General features: G+C 39.2%; 1 protein-coding gene across 3 annotated transcripts; it reads left to right on the top strand.

Moving 5' to 3' along the window:
* The first annotated feature begins 3603 nt into the window (after nucleotides 1–3603).
* On the top strand, nucleotides 3604–17105 carry LOC308461132 (butyrophilin subfamily 2 member A1-like). Of its 3 annotated transcripts, none has more exons than XM_080977777.1 (13): nucleotides 3604–4274; nucleotides 6316–6418; nucleotides 6742–6813; nucleotides 7787–8062; nucleotides 8575–8673; nucleotides 10455–10481; nucleotides 10901–10927; nucleotides 11543–11569; nucleotides 11928–11954; nucleotides 12830–12856; nucleotides 13510–13530; nucleotides 13629–13655; nucleotides 15312–17105. In XM_080977777.1, exons 2-13 carry the CDS (start codon nucleotides 6394–6396, stop codon nucleotides 15848–15850), a joined length of 1194 nt encoding a protein of 397 aa, XP_080833903.1. In that variant the 5' UTR covers nucleotides 3604–4274; nucleotides 6316–6393; the 3' UTR covers nucleotides 15851–17105. The 3 variants fall into 3 exon arrangements, with proteins under 3 accessions (XP_080833903.1, XP_080833904.1, XP_080833905.1); XM_080977778.1 differs by lacking the exon at nucleotides 3604–4274 and adding an exon at nucleotides 4280–4386; XM_080977779.1 differs by lacking the exon at nucleotides 3604–4274 and adding an exon at nucleotides 4592–4927.
* The last annotated feature ends 958 nt before the right edge of the window (nucleotides 17106–18063 follow it).

The raw sequence follows: 18063 nt of genomic DNA on the forward strand, positions 1-18063 counted from the left end.
CTAGCAATCTAGCATGATCACCCACTGGTGAAGGGACCACTAGGGGCGCATCAGAAGATGGCTGACAATAACATCTCTCCGACCCACACGAGGTAAATTGGAGGCTGTGATGGGAGTAAATAGCCTCCCTACCCCCCCCCCCAGGATTATGGTGGGGGACTGCCCTTGCCTGCTGTGCCCTATACCACCCCCGAATTTGTGGGGATGGGGGCACTAGACACAATGCCCTCCTGTGGGATTTCAGCACTCCTGGACGCCGTCTCTGATCCGCGCCACTAGCTGCAAGAACTTCAAAAGAAATAATTTGGATGAAGCTAATGCACATATTTCAAGGAAGAAGGGGGAGTAAAGACTGCTAACAGAAGAGATCTCTGATAAAACAAGATGAGTCGGAGGAACAAGTATAGATCATGAGAAGATACGCCAAGACTCGGTATGGCAAAGGGACTGATGGGGGAGGGGGGGAAAACCTTCCTTTCTTTCCTTTATGTGATTAAACAAGAATCCCACTCACCCACAAGTCAGAAATGTCATTTTAAGGACTTAAGCTCTGGATTTAAGGCTGTGTGGAGATAAACTTTTGAACCAGAGCATGTTTTAAGAAGAGCGTAGAATGTATAAGGGCTTTGGAATGACGCAGTTAAAAATACCGTCGCCATATTGGGAAGTTCTGTCGGAGGACATAAGTCTGAGAGGAGAAATAGAGAAATAGAGCTGTTTTTATATTGTGGATGAAACTCCTCAGTGGGACTTAAGAACGACAGTTCTGTAATTAATGATGGAAAGAGTGCTGTTATCTATGAAGGCGATGATATATGGAAACCATCTCGATTTGAGGACTGGAAGAACGGAAAAATTCACACAGGATTATTATTGGTGTTTATCGGCTTAAGGAGACTATCAGAAGAGATCATAAAGAAAAAAGAGAAAATATATGAACAAGATGTGATGTGGAAACAGCAAGATAAGTCTGGATAGAATTATGCACTTTGTTTGGACTGATTTGGAATTAACGCAGTAGCAAGAAGATGATCAGAATCCCCCTTCGTATCTTGAAATATGGGTTCCCTCAACAAAATTTAAAATTCGGCTTTGTAATCCGGAATTTATGTGATGTGATTTGATTTGATGTGATTGGCCGGTTAATCAAAATTATTAAAAAAAAAAAATCCCACTGGTGAAACATAAGCCAGTGTAAGTCTAAAAAGGGGGTGGTAGGGACACGATGGGGCAAGGAGAGGCATACACTTATTCCAAATGCAATCTAGCATGATCATGTGACTCAGGGCCTAATTCACAGAACTTGGGCCCACAATCAACTGCCAGTTCAGGAATAGGGGTAACTTATGCTTGCCAGTTTGGGCATGACTCAGTCTCATTGAATCTAGTGGAATTTCCTCCAGCATGAATATGAATGAAACTGGGCTTCCTATCTATACTTCATGTGCACATAGTACTGTAGAGACCTGAACACCAACCACAACAATAGGAATTGACTCATAACACAGTATGAGTTCAGAGTTGAGGAACAAGCAGTTTTTCTGGGGGAACTCCAGGGTTTGCAGTACCAGCACCTTCCCCCCCTTCAAATGTTAAAAGTGTGGCACTTACTGTAACAACTTCATGGTGAGCCCTTGCTTAACCCCAACTCCCCTCAAAGTGACTCTTCCCAAAGGACAGATTGCCTTTGGGGCCAACCCCTTTGGGGCACCACCACTGGGGGGGCACCACTGCCTCTGTCAGCCAATGCCTTGATAATTCATCATGCCCCTGGTAGACTGAGTCCAGGTGGGCTTTCAATCAGTCAGAAGGGGGTGGGGTGGGATATGTTTCTCTCTGCCAGCCAAAGATAGGAAAAGGCTGGGTCCCTCCAGTTAATTTGGGTTTGGTTAAAGGAAGATAGGTATAAAAAGGAATTTTTTATAGATGCCTAGATCCAGGTTTAGGGCAAATCCTTGTTGGCAAGAGAACTGCAACAGAGATTTAAAATCACAAAATATGCAGCAAAGTATGGGAATATAGGCTGTTAAGCCTTTAAAATACCCCCTTCTAAGTTGCCTCCAAAGTTCCCCATTTCCCTTAACATAGAAAGAGACCACATGTTTGGTAAGTCAAAAATGACTTACTTACGAACTTTATAAAGGTCAGAGTCATGTGTCATGGTTATTTATTTATTTTTTTAAAAAAGCCTCTCATGGAGGTTTTCCACCTTCTCCTGTCCAGCGTAGATTCCCCTTTCTATTTAATCCATGATGGATTTGATAATGTATAATTGAAATCCTGCTGCCAATTTTTTTTGTATTTGACAAACAACATTAAAATTACATAACATCCCACATCACACCCTAATATACTACTGAACACAACTATACACAACTATACAATATCTGCATCACCAATCACTAATTTTATCAATAATTAATTTACAGAACAGAAAGAAGAAAAGAAGAAAAAAGAAGAAATTAAGAAAAATTAAGAGAAAATAAAATTGACTTCCGATTAAACCCATTGTACTGTCACTTATTTTGGTTATTTTACACACAGCATCATACTATTATTTTGTCTTCCTAATTCTTATCCAAAGTACTTGATTATTTGTCACCTTTGTCTTACAATAATCAATCGAGGTCTGCCAGGAGATTTTTATTGTTACAACAATTTTTCAAGTAATCTTTAAATATTTTCCATTCATTGTGTATCTTCTATGTCAGATATCCTCTGACTCTCCCTGTCATCATGGCCAACTGTAAATATTCTATCAATTGGACCCGCCATTCAGTTACTGTAGGAATCTTTTCACTTTTCCATTTCATTGCCACCAGAATCCTGGCTGCGGTTGTTGTGTACATGAAGAGTGGTCTACCATTATTTTTTATTTCTAATGACATTATCGCTAAAAGGAAGGCCTCTGGTTTTTTTGAGAATGAGAACCTGAGTAGTTTTTTTAATTCATTATAAATGGAATCCCAGAATTCTCTAATTACCGTGCATTCCCACCACATATGCATATAAGAACCTGTACCTTTTTTACACCTCCAGTAAAGTTCTGATCTCTTTTTATACATTTTAGCCAATTTGGCTAGGGTAAGGTGCCATCTATACTGCATTTTCATGATGTTTTCTCTGAGATTATAGCACGCCGTAAACTTAATATCTTTCTTCCATAGTTTCTCCAACTGGTCCATGTAAATATTGTAGCCAAGGTCCTGGGCCCACCTTACTATTACCCCTTTCACTTCTTCCTCTTTTACCCCCCACTGGAGAAGAATATTGTACATCCTTGAGATATATTTCCCTTTTGATTATATTAATTCTTTTTCAAATTTAGATGTTGCATTCTTGAATACTTTCTTTCTATCCATACTTAATCTCTCATTTATTTGAAAATATTGTAACCAGTCCATCAGATATATCCTTATTTCTTTTTAAATAATGAGTTTATTATTGTTTTCTTCTAACAGCATTCTATATGTGGCCCATTCTGCTTTCATGTTTTTCTTTTTTACAGTCAGGGCTTCTGTTGGTGAGGTCCACAAGGGGATTTTGGGTTCTAATAGATATTTATATTTGAACCATATTTTATAAAGTGATTTTCTTACTATATGGTTCAAAAACCCCTTGTGAGCCTTCACCTTCTCATACACCAAATACGCATGCCAGCCAAACCGGTTATTGAAACCCTTCATTATAAATACAGCACATCTGTATTTTTTAGAGTAATCCAGTCCTGAATCCAAACTAACCCAGCAGCCGCATGATATAATTCAAAATCAGGAAGGGTGAACCCTCCTCTCTCCCTCTGCTGCCAAAATTTCTTGATAAAACCATATTTTTGTGTGAAGATTCTGAAATCCTGATAGGTCCTGAGAGTGACATGTGAAGGTGTTGGCACCTTGAAACTTTGTGTAACCCAAGTTATTTGTAAGCATTACAATATTCATCAGGGCTAACATTATCCACACTTTAACTTTTTGTTGTTTGTGGCACAAGTTTCTCTCTTTGCTCTTCAATGTTCCAAAAGGTGCCAGTTGCATTTCCTGGCTTGGAACTGACTGTTGAATCTGCAAGATGTAGTCCTTTGTTGATTGTTTTTGGATAACAAAACCATTCTGAGCTCAGAAAAAATGCACCTCTGTTACTCCCCTTTTCCTTTCAGGTGTGTGTTTGTGTTTCAGAGAGCAAAGGTCAGGAACTGAAAACCACAAAACAAATTGAAAGTGCCAGCAGTGTCAAAGCCACCCTTTCTTGGAAAAGGAGTGGTTGTGGGAAATCAGGTTTGTTTCTGTCCTGGTGGATTAAAAGTGAAAGCCTCTTTTCTTATAAGGCACACAATTCCAGGAAATCGGCTCTTGTGGAGACAGGCTGAATAAATTCCTCTCTTGATATGTGAGCAACCGTTTTCTATCTAAGCCAAGAGTTTGTGGGCATGAAGGGACAGAGTAAGACCACGTGTCCTTTTTCATTGATGCTATCTAAATTTCTGTTTTAGCACTTTGACCTCAAACTGAGGAAACTGCTGTGCAATTGACTTATTAGTGGTTTGTGTGTGTGTGTGTGTGTGTGTGTGTAGAGAGAGAGAGAGAGAGAGAGAGAGAGAGAGAGAGAGGACGCACATAGAGTGAGATATGGTGGGAACAAATTGTTAATTCACTTTTATTGTATTTTTACTGCCGGGGAGGCAGATTATCTGCCTCAGGTGCCAGATGTATAAGCAATGAAACCATGAACGCCAAGCACTCTTAATGGGCAATTCAACCTCATTTTCATGTGGATACCTATTTGGGCATCTAGAAGGCCTTTATTAACTAAAAAACATTATTGAGGGCTTCCCTGGCAGAACAGCTAATTGGACTTAACCATTTCCTTGGACTTATCCCACTGCTGCATCAAACATCGAGACAGAAATATCATGGTGTGGGAGCCTAAGGTAACAAAACAGCTAGAATGCAAATGCAAATAGTTTTAATGTGTTTTAAGTGAGGTCTAGTATATTATAATAATAATAATAATAATAATAATAATAATAATAATAATTTATTATTTATACCCCGCCCATCTGGCTGGGCTTCCAAAAGAATATTAAAATACTATAATACATCAGACATTAAAAGCTTCCCGAAACAGGGCTGCCTTCAGATGTCTTCTAAAAGCCTAGTAGTTGTTGTTCTCTTTGACATCTGGTGGGAGGGTGTTCCACAGGGAAGGCGCCACTACCGAGAAGGCCCTCTGCCTGGTTCCCTGTAACTTGGCTTCTCTCAGTGAGGGAACCGCCAGAAGGCCCTTGGTGCTGGACCTCAGTGTCCGGGTAGAACGATGGGGGTGGAGATGCTCCTGACATAGTATATGTCATGTTCCCCCTGCCTTTGCACTCTATTCCACAAAACTGGAGGTGGGAGGAAGTTTCCTTTTTTGTGATCAATTGGAGAGAATTTTGCCTCCTAGGTTTTCCTTAAACTGCAAATGGGCTTGAACAGGGATGGGGAAGATGTGGCCCAACAGGGATGGGGAAGATGTTGTTGTACTACAACTCCCATCTTCCCCAACCATTCGCCGTGCTGGCTCAAGCTGATGGAAGCCATCAATATCTGGAAGGCCACAGATTCCCCTTCCCTGGGCAAGCTGCTTAATATCTTGAATCTGAAAGATTGGCTGGTGGGGGTGGGCTTTCTTTGGTAGCCAACTTCCTTTTGAAGGTGGTTTGGGCACAGCCTGTCCTTACTCTCCATCCAAGGACCACCTACACCTAAATGTAAGAACTCCTTATGAAGAGTTTGTATGAATTCTTAGACTTTAAGAAGATCAAGGCTGGATCTAGACACATCAAAAAACATTTCAGGAAAATGCGTTGTAAAGCTCACAGTGCAAAATCACATTGCCGAAGGATCGAACTCTACAGCACCATCCGGTGTCACAGTGTTATAACACATTTAGAACGCTGTATTTTGACTAATGTAGCTGAGTCCCAAGTCAGGTCTACTTAGAATCTCCTCTCCTGTTTCAGATCTGAAATCAGAAACGAGGAACCTTTGGCCATCTAGACATTATCAGATACCAACTGCAACCAGACCTTGCAGGCATGGCCATAGTCAGCACTGATTGTAATTGTAGTCAGCAAAAACTGGACACCCGCAGCTTAGCTAACCCTGTCTTAAAATCATTCTGGAGTCACAACAGTATTGCAGCCTAGCTTTTTGTTTAAGCGGTCTGATCGTCCCAGTCTCATTGCTGAATGCTGAGTGAGGGAGTTGTTCACCTACATATCAATCAGTGCACAACTCATGCAATTCCCCTTCCCTTTCGCTGCTTCCCTTTCAGTGTATGATTAATCATTAACTGGAAAAATCTACAGCAAGAACAACAGCATATCGCTTTTCATGCACTGGAAGCCGAATCATGAATATTATTCTACTTTTAGGCGGTAAGATTTTTTTATCTTTCTACAAAAAAACCCACAGCAAAATTACCCACAGAAAACCTCAAATATTGTGGGGATAAGGGATGAAGGAAAATTGGAGAACTATAATCAAAAGGAGACTAAAGTTTAACTCACTTGGGAATAAGTCTCATTCAATTCAATATGGCTTTCTTCTGAATGGAAATGTACAGGATTACAGCCTTAATAACTTGGTGACAGAATAGAACTCCTCTTGAATTCCACGCTCATTCCCTTTCCATGTGGGTTTTGCCTATACATTTTTTGAGTATCCAAAGTGATGTTCAAATGCTTCTTTGCTTTCATAGCTGTTCTCACCAACTCCAGGAACAGTGCCATTCACTTGCTGCCATTCCTGATTATGAGTTATTCAGCAACTGGTAAGTATTCTGAGCGGTGTTTGTTTTTTTTAAAAAAAGTAATTGCCTTGGCCAGTTCCCTGCTCTGTTTTTACTAGAAATGTCAGCTTTAATCAATTTAATTGGCAGTCACCAACTAAAGATTTAATTGGAGGGACTTTTATTTTTATTGGTAAAGAATATATTAAAGATGACCCTTCAATTTAACAATGAACCTAAAAGTGATACAAAGCTCGGTGTCTCAAGAAAACAACTAATTTGAGTTTCTGGTCATACGGTTAATCCATTGAATAGTCAATTAATGGGTTAGAATTATAGAACTGTAAAGTACCTTGATGATCATCTAGTGCAAACCGCTGATGATCCGTAAACCTGTTTTGCGTTCAGTCTTGTTCATCTTTTCCTGTCTATGCAGTTTTGAGCATGCATAGAAGTGATTGCCCTTTACAGTAACTGCTGTTTCAATATCCTTCAGACTGAGCTTATAATTCTGTCCCCAAGCAAGCCTATCTTTTAAGGGCGAGGAAAGCCACAGTTACCAGAAAACGTGATCATTTCTGAGCACACTCAAAACAATTCTTCTTTTAAGTGGGAATGACTAGAGAATGTTTTCTACATTCTTTGAAATAGAGTGGGTTTGAAATTGACAAGCGTTACCTCAGAGCCCAATGTTTTTTTCCTGCTATGCAGCTCACATAGTGGATAACATCATGTATTTCATATTAGACCTTTTTGATCTTTTCACACCCAGTGACCAATATTAATTCTAACCTAAAACATAGGACTCACTTGTGATTTTCTACAATATGTTTGCTTCTCCAATTTATTTTATAAAAGCTAAGTGGTGGTAGGATTGGGTTGGCATGCAAGTTTCAAGACCGCTAGTTGAATATCATTGCTTTATGTAACCCAGATTACAGAAATAAATACAAATTTTGCCCAAATATTTATTGGTGTTTATGCTTCACACTGAACTATCTTCCTATCTCTTTAGGTAACAGTACGAGCCCTTTGATTGTTCTTGACCAATATGAGGGTAGTGGGATCAGACTTGTCTGCAAATCTGAGAATGTGAGATCTCCTGAGCTTCTGCAGCTGTCATGGATGGATGGCAAAGGACAGGAACTTTCTGCTACTCCAACCACTCTGGGCAAAAGCAGCATTGAAAATTCTGTTCTTCTAGAATGGGGTTCTGGGAGTGCTGTCTCCTGCAGAATCACCAGTAAATCTTCAAATACACCAATAGGATCAACATCCCTTGTAATTGCAGGTGAATGAGAAACGGTGCTGTATAGAAACTGGTGATGAATGTGTAGAATGAACACAATGTTAACAATGAATATTCACAATGCTCCCTAACAATAGTATAAACTTTTGGGGGAACATTATTAAGTGAAATAATTTGCCTATGCATATTGAGGATTAGGAGCAAAGAAACAATAAATCCAGTCTTCTGAGTAGGATTTACTTTAATGTTGCTTTCCTACATGGTCCATAGGACTAGGAAAATTAATCCTGTGAAGATTTGAGATATAACAAGAAACATGAATTGTTGTTCAAGTTGCATTATGGCTCCACATTGGTCTGAACTAAAGAATTCTGTCAATGGATGCAGAATTTGCCAGGTGTCTTTTCTGCTATCTGTAGATATTCATATTTATTTATCATTATTATTTTGAAACTTGGTTTAAACTGTGCTTATTGTTTCCTATGGACGAATTAAAAAGAAAAAAAGAAAAAGCAGAGAAGATCTTCTAACTGTTGACTTTGTTCTATTCACAGATATCTTTTTCCCTTCCACCTCCCTCTGTATGGTTGGCTTCTTCGTCATTGCAGTACTTATCATCAATGTCATAATTTTCACCTATTTGAAACTAAATCGTAAGTTTTCCCATTGTTCCAGAACATGAACACGAAGCCACACAGAGAGAGACACATTAAATGGGTGTGGGATATCTTTATCATCATGTTTCTGGATTTGGAGAGAGAGAGAGATGGATTGGATGTGCATTAGGGTATATAAATAACCACAAGCAGAACAAGAAAATTCAGAATATGAAGTTAATCTATAACTAGGTTTACACCCACTTACATACTTTCTATAGGGGCTGGTGTACACATGTCAGGTCTACAACGGAAATTTTACTATTATTGTTGTAGTAGTTATTATTACAATTGTATCCCATCTCTATTCCAAGAAGCTTATAGTGGCATACATGAATGAATCTTTATTTGTGTCAACCATTGGCCATAACAATAAAACAACAAAGAATAAAAATAAAAAAGTCAATTATATAAAACACATTTTAGGGTTTTGAATCAATAGTCAAATAGTGGATTTTATTCTAATTGCCCCAGCTAAAAACCTTACAACCTTTGCTGTCACCTGCTCATCTTGATCAGGTGCCAAGAGAAAGGACACTGTGGCAGTGGCTGGGCGACCCGGAATGGACAATAAAAGACGGGTAATAACCTCATTCCTGAAGTCTTTATAAAAGAGTGCAGGCCAGAAGGGCATGTGTCAATGATTATGGATGTGCCATCGCATACATAAATTAAGCAGAACAGTGACTGGTTCAAGGTGAGCTTCATGGCAGAGTCAGGATTTGAACTCTTGTCTCTGGGGGCCTAATCTGACACCACCATTCCTAGGGCCGCTGTGCCCATGAGGCAATGTAAGATGGCCACCTCAAGCAGCAGGTGCCACAGCAGTGGTGGAGCTGGCCTCCAATGAAGGTATCGCCCACTGCTGCCGCCACATTGCTAGCAGCCTGGTGGTGGTGCTGGAGGAAAAGCGAGCAAAGACTTTGAGTGAAAAGGCAAACAGGAAGGAAGCGTTTGGGCTTTGCAGCTGTGCAGCACCAGCCTGGAGACTTTGGAGAGGGCAGCCCTCCAGCCCCCTCTCCCCATAACCCACTTCATCACAGCACTTCAGACCTAAACTCAAGCAGGCCACCGTAATGCTGGTGTACTTGCAGGTAGTGGCAGTGAGCGGCCACAACACTGAGATGTGGTATGGTACATTTTGCCTCAGGCAAATCCTCTTGGCCCAGACCATTCCATACTGGCTCTGTCATAGAAGTGTGCACCTAAAACCTCAAGAATGGCATGTAAGGTGTTGTTGTTGTTTTTTTTAAAAAAGGTAAAGGACCCCTGGACAGTTAAGTCCAGTCAAAGGCAACTATGGGGTTGCGGCTCTTATCTCGCTTTTCAGGCTGAGGGAGCCGGCCTTTGTCCACAGACAGATTTCCGGGTCATGTGGCCAGGATGACTAAACCGCTTCTGGTGCAATGGAACACCGAGACGGAAACCAGAGCACACAGAAACGCCGTTTACCTTCCCGCTACAGTGGTACCTATTTATCTACTTGCATTGGCATGCTTTTGAACTGCTAGGTTGGCAGGAGCTGGGACAGAGCAACGGCAGCTCACCCTGTTGTGGGGATTCGAATAGCCAACCTTCTGATCAGCAAGCCCAAGACGCTCAGTGGTTTAGACCATCACATCATACAGCCAGTGTTGTCTATGGTCTCCTGTTAAGCATGCACCTTCTCAGAACACTGATTGTTACATAATGCTGAGAGTGGATTCCCCCTATAAACAAAGAACATGCGTATAAAAATAGAAAATATATTAAAAATCTTGTTCTTTATTTTATTTCAGGCGATCGTTGGAAGATTGCTTTTTCAGGTAATCACTGTATCACTTTATGGAATGATTTATGGGATTGCGTTAACTGGGAGAATAAGGGGCTGAGCAAAGTCTGCTGGGTGGGGCAGAGTGAAGCCATTCAAGTCCTAACTATGCTGAGGTTCTTACCAGGGCTGAAAGTTTATACATTGTTTGTTATAAGGTTCGAAGTAATAATAATTTTATTATTTATTAACCCCCCCCCCCAAAAAAAAGCTGGCTGGGTTTCCATACATTACATAACAGAACATGGATATTAGTGCTTTTGTTGCACACCCACCCAAAAATTAGATATTATGTGATATGGATTTTAAATGTTTCATAAGTTGATCATCATTTTAAGATTTTGTAAGTCAAACATTTTGTAAAGTGCACTGAACAAATGTTAATAATACTAATATATCCCTCCCCATGTGCAGAAAATGAAAAGTTAGCATTAGAGGAAGGTAAGCATGGATTTTCTACTCATCCTTATTAAAATTGCACATGAATTACCCTGAATATATTTACTTCCATGCCTAGCACCATTGGGCATCCCCTGGCACTGGAATCCAATGGCATTGCTCCTGCTCTTCCTCACTTGCCTGTCGCCTCTGAGCAAATGGTCTGGGACAAGAGTGCAGGGCTAGAACTACACCCTCCGCTTGACTTGCCCTCTGCATCTGGGGCCACCACTGTTTATGGCATAGTCCTCTTGGCTAGTTTCCAACTGTGAGCTTTAGCATATTGTGCAGGGGAAGAATATTTGAGTACAGGCCAGTAGATAATATCTATGAACTGAAAGAGAAATGTTTACCTCCCGTTCATAATGAAGCGCACACACTTCCTGTGTATGTGTCTTGGATATCTATCTAGTATCAGTTGGTGGTTTTCTGGAATATAAAACCCAAACCAGAACTGGAAGATGAGATACTGCCAGTGGGTCAGATCTTTAATTCCCCACTTCCCAAAGGCCAGCTTTTGTAGTTGGATGTTACCACTGCTGCCCAACAGAATCCCCTTCTCCTTCGATATATGGCATGATCCAATAATAATATTTCTCTTCTCTCTCTCTCTTTAAGAAAAAGCAAAGCTTCAATGGGAACTAGGTAAGAGTCCCATTCACTTTCTGCCTGTCATAATGGTACAATACATTGGGGTCATTCATTGTAGATTTCACACAGATATCATTCTGTGTTTATGTTCCCAGACACAGTTAGAAATGAAGTCTGCACAACTGCTATGGAGATCCATGTGCCACACTTAAAATTTCACTGTCAATACATTATCATCACCATCATCATTATTATATTTGTTTATATCCTGCCTCTTTCCCTAACAGGGACTTGTGGCAGCTTACAGATAAAACAGAAACATCAACTTGTACATTTCACTTGTTACACATTTTTAACAATTTAATAATACTTTGCTCATCATGTGACTAACTATCACTCTTTTATTATTCAGAGAAAGTAAAAGAAGAAACAGGAAAAGGTAATTTCATAGCACTAGCAGGGATGTCAACTAGTCAAATTCTTAATAATAATACCTGTAATAATAATAATTTATCTGTACCCCACCCATCTGACAGGGTTGCTGCAGCCACTCTTCCTTTTACAGCCTGATTCTCTCTCCAGCTGCAGCTGTCATAACTTGAACCTGGCAGCTAGGCAGATGAAGCCCACTGACATTTAATCATAAAATAGAGATTGTATTGAATGGTCTAGTAGATACTAAATATGAAGAGGAAATTCATTGCTGCACCTTCTAGCCAAGGAAATACAGTGGTATCTCTGGATGCGAACGGGATCCGTTCCAGAGCTCTGTTTGCATCCTGAGCAGAACGCAACCCACGTCTGCGCGTGCGCAGGTCGCGATTCACCGCTTCTGTGCATGATGTCATTTTGAGCATCTGCGCATGCGCAAGTGGCAAAACCCAGAAGTAATCCGTTCTGTTACTTCCGGGTCGCCACAGAACACAACCTGAAAATGCTCAACCTGAAGCTACTTTAACCCGAGGTATGACTGTACTACTTTAGAAGCTGGTGTATTTATAATAATTTTTAAACAGCTTAATATTTTTAAAATCTCTAAGGTCCTAGTCCTCAGAATATAGTGCAAAATGTTTTGATATCCATAAATCAAATCTGATCTAAAAACAGTATATATAATTAGATAATGATACCTGCCTTAAATTTTAGGATGGATGGATGGATAGATAGATAGTTCTGATTGTTTCTGGGTACTGTATAGAAAAACTAAACTAAATAAAACTAAGCTAATCTTAAACATTCTAAAAGGCAAATTGAAAAGCCCTACCTTGCTTGTATTCATAAAATATTGATCCTTTTTATTTTGTTCATTTGCAGAATTCAAGAAAGTGCAAGAAAAATTCGGTAAGGATGATTTTCAGTAATATTCAGTAACATGTGACTGAGTGGATGGACGGTGCAACACTCACATATGTTTTTTGTTCACCCAGAGGCTGTTTTCAAACACGAGGTTTAAATTGTCTTTGTTTCCTATTCCCCCCCCCTACTGCACTCACAAGCCATAGAATGCACCTGCCAGGGCAAACAACTAGTAGTGTCACTGACAAGAAAAGTGGGTATCTTGTTAAGGTACTTTTTGCCCTCAGATAGGCCCTGGAAGAAACATTATTTTCTCTGCCAAGTGAATCTATCCAGGAAGGATATAGCTTGCTGCTTGACTAAGAGGTTATAAGGCATTCCAGAGTCAGGTTGCAAGAGCCACCCTCAAAGTGTGCCCCCCTTTAATTTGCACTTTAGGTCTTTTTATTTATTGAAGTTATGCATTGATCTGAGGTCTACAGCTATACTTTAACTTATAAACTACACTTAAGACCTAAACTCAGGCTACATTCAGCTTCAACTGAAGAAGAATTGAGCAAAAACCTTGCACTTCTTTATTTCTCCATGCTTAGTTTTAAAGCCATTCCATCTGATTGGTTGAAACACTCACATTATCTATGTTTTGTCAGAAGACATTTCTGAAACAGTTGCTGATTGAATAATATCTTCATTTACAGCAAAAGCCGAGCATGAACTAGGTGAGTTGGATCAAAACATGTTTTGATTCTTACATTCTTTAAATGCAAACTGTTGCACCATTGCAAATCTTATGATTACCTATTGTTTTACATTGCAGAGTTCAGGAGGGCATTGTCCTATGCAGGTATGATCATTTGTGAATATGGAACACCTTTAGCAGTTGTCAGTCTATATTCTCAAGGCCGAATGAGATAGTATAGTATTAAAGGCTTCCTTGCATTTAGTGTGCCCATTTTTAAAAATACAAATAGTGGTGTTGGGAAGTGATAATTATCAGTATATCAGAAGACTAATAAATTATTGCAGGCGGGTGGCGAGTTTAACTCTCTTCCCTTGACAAAAAATCCTGACAAAAATCATACCCCCCAAGCTGCTATCTGCATATTCGTTGCTGTGAATCTTGGCACCAACGAGACCCTTCTTCCCAATGCAAGCAGCATCAATGGAGGAGCAATCTTCATCTGGAGCACAGCAAAATCAAAAAGGGTTAAACTTCCCTTATTCATCTGCTGTGATTTTAATAACTATAAACTCCCCACAACAATTGCAATCCGCACTTTAGAAATATGCATATTAATTATGGATGTATAGTGAAAGTCATAACTATTTTGGTCTTCACTCCAGTCTAGAACTACATAAGAATCCCTTTATACAGTGCTGTTTTTCTTTAAAAAAATTTAGGGGTACTCTCATTTTGACACAAGAAAATCACAATTTTATAGTTCAAATTGAGAAAAATAAATACAGTGAAAAGTACAAAAGTACAAAGATTCACAAAATGTTTAGGGGTATGCATACCCCTGTGTCCCCCCCAGAAAAAGCACTTTCTTTATATATATAATTTTTATTAAATTTTCTGTTTTACAATTTAGAATACTCATTTAAACATCCTTAAAATATCAATGACTTCCCTACTTCTCTTTCCATGGTTCATATCACATATCATAAATCCCTGCATATTTTACATAAACTAAAACATTCAGTATTCCATTATTACATCCATCAAAACTTATTTACACTGTTGAATTTATTTTAACGTTGCCAACATTTTCAAGTGTACACTAGAACTACATAAGAATTCCATTTACATCAGTTGAGGGGGCAATCAATGTGCCAAGTTAGAAAGTCCTTGTATTTAGGGACACTCCAGATGTCCTTTCCCCTTATAGTTAATAGCTAGATTAGAGCATTGATTTCAAAAGCTGATGCTGGGTTCAACATTATCATTTTAAAAGTATGTTTCTGTCTATATTACACTGAAGTCAACAACCATAATCCTTGGTTGAAATATATATATTAAAAAAATGTTCAGCGCAGAACAGTTCAAAGTAAAAGCATTTTTTATGTTAGAAATATTTTCCCCCTCACAATCTTCATTCCAGTCTAGAAGTCATAAACACAGTGCTTTTTTTCTATTAAAAATATGTTTAGGGGTACTCTCATTTTCCTACTCATATTGAAATATTGCCCCTCAATGAGGCCAAACTTAGATTCACAAAATGTTTAGGGGTATGCGTACCCCTGCGTACCCCCCAGAAAAAATCACTGCATAAACACAAGATGGAGAGTGCATTAAATTAGACTCTATATGGTCGTAATACCCAGCGATGTGGTGGAATGTAATTGGACAGTGGTTTATGAGGTGGGTCAGAGATAGTTCACCATACCACTGCAAGGGGTCACAAGCAATAACCTCACACAAAAAAAGATCCCTGTGTTTAATATGGATAGTAACAATCTTCTTTTGTAAATGGCATTATTGTTTCTTCCTGCTCTCTAGTCGATGTCACTCTGGATCCAAAATGCACACATGCCAAACTCATCATCAAAGAGAAGAATAAAGTCAAATATAACCATTCTCTCTTAGAACAACTGAAAGATCCCAAAGGACCTCTGATTGCAGTGGCAAATGAGGGGTATAGTGAGGGGGAGATGTACTGGGAGGTGGAGGTTGGACACAAATGTGAGTGGGAGCTGGGAGTAATTACTATAACTGCAAGAAAAAGGCTAGAAGAGGAGAAGCTGGAAAAGCCACTGGAGAAGGGATATATTGGTATACGATGGTTCCAGGGTAAGTTTCATTGCACTGGAGGAAATAGCCTAACTGATGGCCAGAATGAAGAATGTGAAGTTGTAGGTGTTTTTCTGGACGTGAATGGGAAAGTGCTGTCTTTTTATAATGTCCAGAAGATGTGCCCTATTCGGTTAATCCCTTATGAATTCTCTGAGAAAATGTATCCATTCTTCAATCCTGGGAGTGATGATAGGTTCTTGGAAGTCCGATCAGTTAGCATCCCTAAATGTTTAATATCCCTGTGAAAGAAAGTACTTCCCATGTTTTCTACATGTCACCTGCTCCTTAAATTTTGATATATTTTTTTACACCTAATGACTCGCAGTTAATGTAAATGCTCCTAACTTTTGAAGTGAGGTGTTCTGCCTGTGTTGCAAGTCATCATTGTTAGATGTTGCTTCCATCAGATGATAATCATATATTATTGAACCAGCCTAAAGTGATTGATGGTGGGAGCGTTATCCTGGAAACAGAAACCAAAGGGCAGGTATCTGTTGTGGGTGTTACTAGATCTGGATCAGAAGAAGACAGGTTCATTCTAGAAGCAGAAAAAATGAGACATCCTTCATGCTCTTTCAGCTACAGAAAGAATCACAGACATTTGGACTAGCTTTTTTTGTATTGATTTTGACCCTGGAGAGCACATGCTACAAGTTACTAATGTGTCTTGTCTCTTCAGATATGCAACAGGTTTGGGTTGTTGTTTTTTCCAGATTATTGGATTTTGTTTTGTTTTGCAGAATATGCAAAACATCCCACAGCCTCAAAAGCACAAGATAAACTATAAACTATAGATTGGTCAGCAATTCTGTACATATCAATAACTGGAGAAGTAGTATGAAATCTACTGTTGATAGCAATCATTAAAATAAAATATTTTGTATATTGTTATTTTTTAAAATATATATATAATATAGATATGTGATTTTTCTTGGTATATTAATAATAGAAAAATAAATAAAATTGAAAGAAGATTTATGAAATATGAAATTACTCTATCACAGACTGCAATCATCAGTCTCATGGTCTTCAACTGTAAACAGCAGAGAAGGACTACTTGTTTCAGTTATGTCACTACTTTTTTCAACACAATATATGTACTAATATATTGGTTATATCTTTGTACTTTTTTCATCAGGTGCTGGAATTTTTATAGTCAGTTACATAAGCAAAAATGAGACAATTGTCAGTGGGTTTAGAATCTGGAACTTATAAACTGCAGACATATGGTGTAACTTCTGGGATGGGCAACAATATTCCTCCTTGAAGAAGCCATTTGATAGTTTATTCTTATCACAACATTTTTATTTAGATCAGTAATCCTATTACTGGAAATTAAAGAACAAGGACTAGGGACAGAACTACTTATTACTAAAAAGAATTGAGACTTTCACCAAACATAACACCCCTGTGTCAACTCATTCTCACGCTCTAGAATGTATAGCACAACTTATCCTATATCCTGTTGCCATTAGCTCTCTCCATGAGTCACAGGAGTCACAGGGTGAGGAATTGGATCTACCCAGTGTACTTACCTTTCCAACACCACCAGCCAAGTTTGACAAAGATTGTGGGGCCACCTACTTGTCTATCATCTGACATCTTGTGACAGTTTTTCCTTTGCATACATGAATTGGAATAAATTTGCAAGCAGAGATGGTTACTTATGACTTCAGAGGTAGGGTAGATAGATGTGGCTTGGCCACATGGACTTGCAGGCCCAATGGGAACTCCTAAGCTCGTTGTTCACCACTGTTGCCTTACTTTTATGTCGAGGACAAGTGTAGTGAAAGCTGCAACGTCATACATTTAGCTCAACCCTAGAAAAAATAACAGAGGTTACAAATCATGCAGAGAGCCTACACACATAGAGAAACTTCTAAGTGCAAAAGATATGCACAATGTGGTGATGGGTGGGTGGGAATGAGGAACAGCACAACCTTTGAAGCCAAATATTAAGGCAGTCAATGTAAAAGGGAAGGAACATTTGTTGTTGTTGACAACATGCCTTTTTCCATAATGGAATTAAAGGTGGCTTGCAGATAAAACAAGAATCACTAAAAGCATAGAAAAACAATAATTAAAAACAATTAAACATTGATAGAATTAAAATGATACATGTCTATAAAATCTGTTTAAAACATGCAAATAATTTCCATAAAAACATCACGACACCAGCCCTTTCATTAAAAGCAGTCAGTTTCCCAAAGCCTGTTGGAACAAGAAGGTCTTCAGCTGCTGGCAGAAGGACAAGGAGAGAGTCAGTCTAGCTCCTCCAGCGAGGGAGTTCTTGAGTCTGGGAGCAGCCACCAAGAAGGCCCTCTCCAGCATGCCAGTGAGAATGGCAGGACCAAGGGTGCCCACTTTTATAAAATATTGGAGGGAGAGATAAGTCCCACCCAGCATAATTGATCACAAGACACAGCATGCATACACCATTTGGATGGCAATGCCCCTC

The sequence above is a fragment of the Podarcis pityusensis genome, assembly GCF_964106645.2.
Source record: "Podarcis pityusensis genome assembly, chromosome: 13".
Lineage (NCBI taxonomy): Eukaryota > Metazoa > Chordata > Lepidosauria > Squamata > Lacertidae > Podarcis > Podarcis pityusensis.